Source organism: Trachymyrmex septentrionalis, unplaced genomic scaffold, assembly GCF_001594115.1.
Source record: "Trachymyrmex septentrionalis isolate Tsep2-gDNA-1 unplaced genomic scaffold, Tsep1.0 scaffold6, whole genome shotgun sequence".
In the NCBI taxonomy this organism is placed as follows: Eukaryota; Metazoa; Arthropoda; class Insecta; order Hymenoptera; family Formicidae; genus Trachymyrmex; species Trachymyrmex septentrionalis.
The window spans coordinates 2,316,553-2,325,247 of NW_017305778.1; the positions used below are offsets into that span (position 1 = coordinate 2,316,553).

General features: G+C 27.1%; 2 protein-coding genes across 2 annotated transcripts in view; both read right to left on the bottom strand.

The window, feature by feature from the left end:
- Window positions 1-421: 421 nt before the first annotated feature.
- On the bottom strand, window positions 422-4,054 carry LOC108752225 (lysosomal aspartic protease-like). Its single transcript, XM_018492907.1, has 9 exons — window positions 3,993-4,054; window positions 2,899-3,131; window positions 2,377-2,495; window positions 2,106-2,305; window positions 1,877-1,939; window positions 1,587-1,712; window positions 1,365-1,509; window positions 1,124-1,222; window positions 422-592 (listed from the first exon to the last, which is right to left on the bottom strand). Exons 1-9 carry the CDS (start codon window positions 4,052-4,054, stop codon window positions 422-424), a joined length of 1,218 nt encoding a protein of 405 aa, XP_018348409.1.
- A 2,623-nt stretch (window positions 4,055-6,677) lies between these two features.
- Window positions 6,678-8,695, bottom strand: part of LOC108752209 (lysosomal aspartic protease-like) — a 3,990-nt gene continuing 1,972 nt past the window's right edge. The window contains exons 2-7 of the mRNA XM_018492886.1: window positions 8,383-8,501; window positions 8,078-8,292; window positions 7,858-7,971; window positions 7,622-7,784; window positions 7,329-7,436; window positions 6,678-6,866 (exon numbers count right to left, since the gene is read on the bottom strand). Coding sequence (XP_018348388.1) covers window positions 6,678-6,866; window positions 7,329-7,436; window positions 7,622-7,784; window positions 7,858-7,971; window positions 8,078-8,292; window positions 8,383-8,501 — 908 coding nt within the window. The remainder of the gene's footprint in view (window positions 6,867-7,328; window positions 7,437-7,621; window positions 7,785-7,857; window positions 7,972-8,077; window positions 8,293-8,382; window positions 8,502-8,695) is intronic.

Below are 8,695 nucleotides of genomic sequence, written 5' to 3' on the forward strand. Positions count from 1 at the left end.
TTAGAATAATATATTAAATAAAATTGAAGGATCGATATATGAAATCAATATATAATATATAAAAAGAATGTACATATATATATACTTTATTTTAATAATCTCAATTATATACTTATCATATAACATATATTTTATTATACTGAAAAAATAGGTTGTTCAAAATAATTGATAAAAATGATACCAAACATCTTTTCGTTCTAATAATAATTTTCTAAAATATTACATATGTATTTATATAACAATGTATCGCTTAATTACAAATAAAAATTACAACGCATAATTAAATAGCAATTAATAAGCATAAGAATAAAGACTCAATGCTCTAAAAAAGTTTAACTTATTTTTAATATTTATATATTATATTATTGTCATTTATATACTCTAGCTAGAATTTAAAAATATTTTAGTAGGATGACATTATTTATTTTGCGGGAGCGAATCCTACGCGATCGTTCCCCATATCAAATTCAGTATAATACCGACCAAGAAATGAATCACCTAAAATCCATATCATACCAAACTCACTCTGAGCCGCAATTTCGAAGGCGCTATAACATACCGGTATATCCTCACCATTATCATCATCATTAATCTATAATGAATTATTTAATGTTATTTAATGTTTCTATTCTAAAACAATTAGCACTGGCTATTCACAACAATCAATGGATTGTAACATCAAAAGCGAGAAAATACACAAAGAATTTTTGAAAATTATAATAATATATGAGTATTTTTAATAAAATATTTATAATCAATAGAGAATAAATTTGTAAAATATATAAAAAATTTTCTTTGTATTCTGATAATCAATAAATAATCATATATTTGAAATTAAATATAACTATCAAAAATTGAAACAAACGACAGTGTCGCTGTCGAATTAAGATAAATATGATTTTATCCTATTTCAAAATAAAAAGACTTTTTGGTATATTTTACAAATGTATTTTATCAAATATTGTTTTATTCTAAAAAATATTATTTTCTTGATAAATATTTTTATTTTAATATATTTTAGAATTTTCATAATAAGTTTTCTCGCTTCTGACGTCATTAATCTAAAGATCTATAGTATCTGAGTATTTATAGAAGTCTTAAATGTTCATTTGACAATATTCACCGTTCTCACAATGATGTAATCGTCTGCAGTGAGTACGAATGGTTTACCACTTAAGAAAAAAGTAACATTGGGCAAATTAGAAATCTGATTACAGTCCACCTTTAAACAAAGTTTAGTACCTATTAATAATCCATATTAATATAACCAATAACATATCAAACTTCCATTGATTTATTTCAGTAATTTATTAAATATTGTTAAAAGAAAATTGCCATTGCGAAAAATATCATATATAATTTACATATACTACTCCGTTAAATTCATCAAATGAAATCCGGCTAGTAATAATTGCAATGTCCGTTGGTGGTCCAGCTAGTCGAGAAAAGCCCGTGTCGGCGATAGCTTGACAACCATTTGCACATAAGGTTTCATTTTCCATTTGAACTCTATAGTGCGACATTAATAATCATCTCATATATAATCCGCAAATAATGTATGTATAATTTAGAAAATAATATCATACTTGTCCATAGCAAATTGCCAATATCCTTTACGAGTAACATTAACATATGTTAACTCGCCGTCATAAAGAGCGGGATCAGAGCCTCCCAATATTAGTACACTACCGGCCGAAGGATCCAACAGATTTCTGTACAGATTATATATATTTTTAATTGAATTATATATATTTTTTAATGAAAAAAAACATAGTATTATTAATAAAAGATAAATTATGTAGTATTGGAAAATAAGCTATTTAACTAAAAAAAATATTGTCAAACATGCTGGCGTGTTCGAATGATATTAACATACTCGTTGTCGTAATGAGTGGAGCTATCCAATGTCAGATCATTATTGTCCATCATAAACAAAGTTCTGCACATATTATATATCTTTTAATATGAAAAAAACCATATTTTTAACGTGGAAAGACAAATTTTGCTATATGAGATAACAATTTATTTAAATAAAAAAATACGAATTTATAGACGCGTTTTTATACGAACTTTTAAACGCGCGACACATATGAAGAGATACATACCGATTTAAGTAAAAACTAAAAATTGGTGGCGACACCAGGCCTTGTTGAACCATATTGGTAAAAACGGGAGTTACTCCTAAAATAGATATATTAGGGTAACCCATTCCTAAGATACCATCGAATTTTGCATAGAGAAAAGCTATTCCTGGTTCAATTATTGCTTCCCCGAATGTTTGATTTATAATATTAAGACCAGCAACCTACAAAAAAATTTATGTCTTTAAAGAAATTTTTGTAGACTAAATCGTACTGTTTATTAACGATGATTTACATTTACTACATCAGTAGATAAGTATCCGGACAGTCTACCATATTCGTATTGTATATCGAATAAAGTACCATTTGGTATGTACGTGCGAGAAGTTCGATTATTATATTTTTTATGTGACACTGTAAAAGATATTACATAAATGTAAATAAGTTATTGTTAAAAGTGCTAAAAATAAATTTCACTTTGTTAATTTATATATATAAGTGAAATACAAGGTATTATATTTAATTTTCTCTTAAAATTATATTCATACAGTATCAATTTGTTTAACTGTGTAAACGAATATTATATTGTACTTTATAGAAATTCTGTTAGGTGTGGCATTACGAATATATAATACTTAATATTAACATTATTATAAGAAATGTTTTTAATAGTTTAAAATTAAATATTATTTATTCAAACATTAGCGCACGGTTTGCAATCCCAATTCCAATTAGTACAAATTTTCCCTTTTTATTGTATACGAACATAAATATAAATATAAATACAATATTGAAAAAATAATGTTATAATATTTACAGCAAGTTACGTCTTCAAGGTCACAATGTACGGATGGTACCCAAAGATTAGCGGAACCAGTATCGAAAAGTACTTTAAATTTTTGCGGTGGAGTTCCAATTGAAATAACGCCATAGTATTGAGTATTCCGAAAATTGAGTAGTGGTTCCCTTACTATGCTAGCAAACGTCAAATTATCCTGTCGATAAGCGATGCCAATCGATTTTCGAACAGAGGTCTTGTGCAACGAAATTCTTAAAACAACAGTTTAAAAATTCTGTTATATTGTACGCATATATATGTTTTATAAAAATACAAATATGAACAGATATATATGAATATCGCATAACATATGTATAATATATACGAATTTTATATAAATTGATCAATCATCTTTAAATTTAATTTAATTACTTTTTATTTCTAAATATTACATAAGTCTTAATCAAAGGCAATCTGCATTAATATATTTACGCAAATAGGGAAGATCCGGTTGCCTATAAAATGATTACCTGTAGCTTTGTTTGCACATGGCAATATTGCACACAGCTTATTGCACATACGATAGAATTACACGCAGTACATTGCACACACGACGCTATTGGTCTAATTTACATCAAGCTCTTGATATAGACACTAACTAGTAATTTTTTAATAAATTATCTTAATTTCGGCGAAATGTACAAACATATACATGATATGTGTATTTAAGTAATCATTTTGATGCATATTGTACCAATCCAGTACATCATTCTTTAAATACATAGTTATAAAAATAGAATAATTCAATAAAAAGTTATCAGTTAGTGAGCGTATTAAATGCACAATGTACACTAAACCAATAACGTTGTGTGTGCAATATGTTGTATGCAAATGAAGCTAGACTATCGTTTTGTAGGTAAACAAAGCCTCTCCATCAAATAACATTATATATTTTAGATTCAAACTTTTCCGTTCATATATTTCACTTAAAATGTAAAGAAAAATAAATTGTAAGCCTCAAAGAAATTTGAGGCATTTTTTTATCTGTCCACATTATTCTAACACACAAAGTACAATTGTGTTTTAATTATGGTTTAAATATTTATTGTAAATCAATGTTTACACATGCTCACCTATGCAATTCCGAATTGATCAGTACGACGAGTGCGGCAACTGCAAAGAAGATTCGAAACATGTTTTCTGAATTGTCTAGCGATTAAATGTAAGAAGGTTTCAGAGATATTGGAATTCTTTTCCAAATCAGTTCACAATCAAGACACAAACGAAAATGAAATCAATCATTAGCGTTCTCAGTGCCATTTATATAAGAGCTTATATGTTTGTGTTGAGAAGGGTAAGAGGAAGGACGAAACGAGCGAAACATTTCAAAAGTGACCTTAGTACTTTTCGTTAATCGAATCTATAATAAATTTTTAAAAAATATGGTTCGCATTTGTACACACTCACATTTAGCATATACGCATGATTCAATGTATTTGAATAAATTTGATTAGTAAAAAAGATACGAGGGTGGATCAAATATAAATGAAAATTTTTTTTTATTATTTATTAGACAAGAATAAAAATATAAAGAAAATAAATTATTTTATTATATAATTCCTTGCTATATTGATTTTTTCCTGCGGATAAGCAGTTTAGCGATCCCGTTTTCATAAAGAGTAGTAGGTTGTGTCTGCAGCGATTTCCTCTATACTGGCATTGTCCAAGAAGCCTCTCCATTCTTTTAGCGGATCAAACATGATATTGAGACAAATCTTTCCATACGATTATCATTTGTTTGTATTACTGAAAGAAGAATTGAGAAAACAATACGATTCGGTATCAGTGGAGAGGAATTCTTGCGCAATTAGCTGCAGACGCCTATTACTTTTTATGAAAACGGGATCGCCAAAGTGGCTATCCGCTGGCAAAAATATATTAATGTAACAGAGTACTATATAGAAAAATAATTTGTTTCCTTTATATTTTTATTCTCGCCTAATAAATAAGGAAAAATTCTCGTTTATATTTAATTCACCCACGTATTAATCTTTAAAGTATGCATCGTTTGTCTTAGGTTTGATAGGATAAGCTTACAAAAATATTGATACAGAAACATGTGATTAGAATAACAAGAGCAACTGAAAGTCAACGAGCTAAACAATACGCAAAAATTTATCTAAAAACAATATATAATTTGATGATTTAAACATAATTACAGAATTAGATGATTTGGCTCGCTTTGGGCTATTCTCAGCATTATATTCAATCTTATACATCAATGTAAAATGTGTTTTTCAACGAAGCGTCAAGTGAAAAGAGTTCTTCAAACGTAAACCAATTAAATAGTTGGTTGATGAAAGATAATTGAGAAATATATATATTTTATTCTATTATACAATACGATATTAAATTAAAAATTAAATTTTGAAAAATAAAACGATGTAACTAAGGGATAAATCATTGTACATCAATGTCTCCTAATGCCCAATAATGCTCAAATAATACCCAAGTAATAAACAATTTTTTATGTCTATTAATGCCTTAATAATATTTCATATTTATCAATAATGTACATATAATCCCTTATTATAATACACAATTCTCTTAAAGAATGTCTAGTAATGCTCCAAATCTGTACATTGCAATGCCTGCAGTGGTTTATTCCTTGGTATAAACTAAAGAATTGAGTCTATAAATTCAAATTCACTCAAGAGTCTCGCATATCATATTAAAATATATAAAATTTAAATTATGTAGTAAAGTAGATGGTACAGTTGTGTCCAAATAAAAGTAGATGATATATTCCATATATAAAAAAAGTAAATACAACAGAAAATGAATTACCTGATAATAACAGTGAAATATCGATAAGTAATAAAAAAAAGAAACAACCGGAAAGCAATTATGATTTGTGCACTTTCGAATTTACGCGTAAAAATAAAAATAAAAAAAAAATTAAATCGATATGCAAGTAACGCAGATAAAAAAATAGATTCTATAATACTTCCAGATTGTACTTGAACGATATTGCAAATGTAGTTGATCAGAAAGGTATTGTGTAATCTATATAAGTATATATTTTATGTACTTACAAAAGAAGTGGGATAATAAAGAGATGAATGAGGATATCTGCAAAAATAGCAACACTGTTTTAGTCATTATTTTCTATTCATTCCTTAAGTTTAAACAAATTATTTAGTTATAATATATAAGCTTAATAACACAATATTATTTTTAAAAATATATATTATTAACATTTCCTAGAAACGTAAGATGCAATCGATATTAACTACGGCCGAAGATAGTTTATTGCTTTAGATTTTAGATAAGTTTACAAATGCAGAGTTGGCATTAAAAAATTACATACAATTTTATATTTTATTAAACAAAAGAGAGAAATTAAGATTAACAGAATTATATTTATAATATCATGTGACAATACGATATTATAAACGATATTATAAACGATATTATAATACGATATATTATGCAAGAAGAATTGATTGTATCAAACGATGATAGCAATAATAACGCACAACATCATTTTACTTTTTTAAATTATATCACACAATTTATCCAAGAATGCAGTTAAGGCTTAAATAACCCCAAATAAAAATTTGAACGCAATAACTATAAGAATTAAGAAACAAAATAATCTAAAAAAAAAAATTCTAAAAACGTTGCAAGAAAATAATTTGTTCATTATTTCCTATAATCTTCTAGCATTTATAATAATTTCTTGAAAAAACAATACTTATTTTGCATGCGCAAATTCCACTCAGTCGTTCCCTATGTCGAACTCAGCATAAAACTGATTATGATTGGGAGTATGTGTAATTCAAATATTTTGCATGCGCAAATCCCACTCGGTTGTTCTCCATGTCAAACTCAGTATAAAACTGATTAAGAAATGGAGTACCTAAAATCCAAGTATTCTCAACATCCAAATATTCCGTGGAATCTACGAAACTGCTTGTACATGCCATAGTTTTATTCGATTCAATCTACAACAAATTGATCATGGCATGTTTTATTTTAAAACAATTACACAACAATTTACAGCTCTTGTGTCTATTCATAACTATCTTATATTGCGGCATTAAAAGCGAGAAAATACATTAAAAAAGCATTGCAAATTACAATAAAATGTTTTTTAATAAAATGACATTGCATTCGACATATTTGTAAAGTATACTCAAACCTCTCTATGTATTATAGTAAAATCAATAAATAACTTTATAATTGAAATTGAATTATAACGAGAAAATAAAATAATCTATATAATTTGCGAGAAAGTCAGTATATATATATTTTTTTAAATGTATTCAATAAATGCAAATTATTATCTTGAAAAATGCATTCAATTTAATATATTTTTGCATAAATGTTCATGTATTTTATCGCTTCTGAAATCAGCAATCTAAAGGTTCATGGTGAGTGATCAGAAATTTTAACCTTTATTTAACTATATTTACCATTCTGGTATTGATGTAATCTTGTGCAGTGAGTATGAATGGTTTACCACTCAGAAAGAAAGTAACATTGGGCAGCTCAGAAATATGATTGCAGTCCACCTTTAAACAAAGTTTAATACCTAATAGTAATCCATATTAATATAATCAATAACATAACAAAGCATAGTATTAATAATCCATATTATTGTCAACGGTAACAAATAAGACATTTATTAATTTATTTCAGTAATTTATTCAGTATCATTAAAAAAAAGATGCCATTGGAAAATTTATCATTTACTTACAAGTATTTCTCCGCCATAATGAGGAATTCCAATTCGTTTTAATACATCTATTTGGTTGTTAATAAATTCGATATCTGCTGCTGGTCCAGATAATCCCGGAAAACCAGTGTGGGCGATAGCTTCACAGCCATCCGCACATAAAACCACGTGTTCCATTTTAATCCTACAGCATTAAATTAGCTGATATATAATCTGTTGATATATGTGTATATGTAGTTTAAAAAATAATAACATACTTATCCATGGCAAATTTCCAGTATCCTTTGTGGGTTACATTAACGTAAGTGAATTCGGTGTTGCAATAAATAGGATCGGAACCACCCAATATCAGTTCACTATCATAATAATGTCTGTACACATTATGTTCTTTTTAATATTAAAAATATTGTTTATAAAAAAGACAAAATTTTGTAATATAGGAAGGCGAACCGTTTAAATGAAAGAATATTTTTAGACATAAAGAGATATACATGCCGATTTAGATAAAAACTAAAAATAGGTGCCAACACTAGCCCTTGTTCAATCATGCTGGTGAAAACGGGAGGCACACCTTTTGTAGATATCTCGGGATAACCCATTCCTAAGATTCCATCGTATGCCAGAAAGGTAAAAATCGGATCCGATGTTATCGCTTCTGTGAATGTTTGATTTTGAATACTAACGCCAGCAATCTATAAAACAAACACAAATGGTTCCTTAAAAAAAATTTTTATAAATTATAATTAAAATTAAATCGAAATATTTACTTCATGACAACTTACATTCACTACATCAGTAGATAAATATCCAGTCAGCGTACCAACTACGTAATCAAGTCCGATGTAAGTACCAACGTCTATGTACGTGTGGGATTTACTACTATTATATTTGTTATGTAACGCTGTATAAAATAATAACAAAAAATCAGTTGTTGTCAAAAATGTTAATATTAATTTCTCTTTATTAATTTAATGATATATATGTTAATAATTGTATAAGATTAAAATCAATTATTGTTTCTTTGCTTTAACATATGAATTGTACCATGTATCAAAGATAATTATTTATACATTTAAAATAAATACGATAAATAAA

Bases quoted from the DNA above. Each gene is read 5' to 3' on its own strand.
- LOC108752225 (XM_018492907.1), bottom strand. From the start codon at position 4,054: ATGTTTCGAATCTTCTTTGCAGTTGCCGCACTCGTCGTACTGATCAAT. The intron at 2,306-2,376 runs GTAAATCATCGT...ATTTTTTTGTAG, and splicing joins TATCTACTGATGTAGTAAAT to GTTGCTGGTCTTAATATTAT. The intron at 1,713-1,876 runs GTATGTTAATAT...TAATCTGTACAG, and splicing joins TCCACTCATTACGACAACGA to AAATCTGTTGGATCCTTCGG.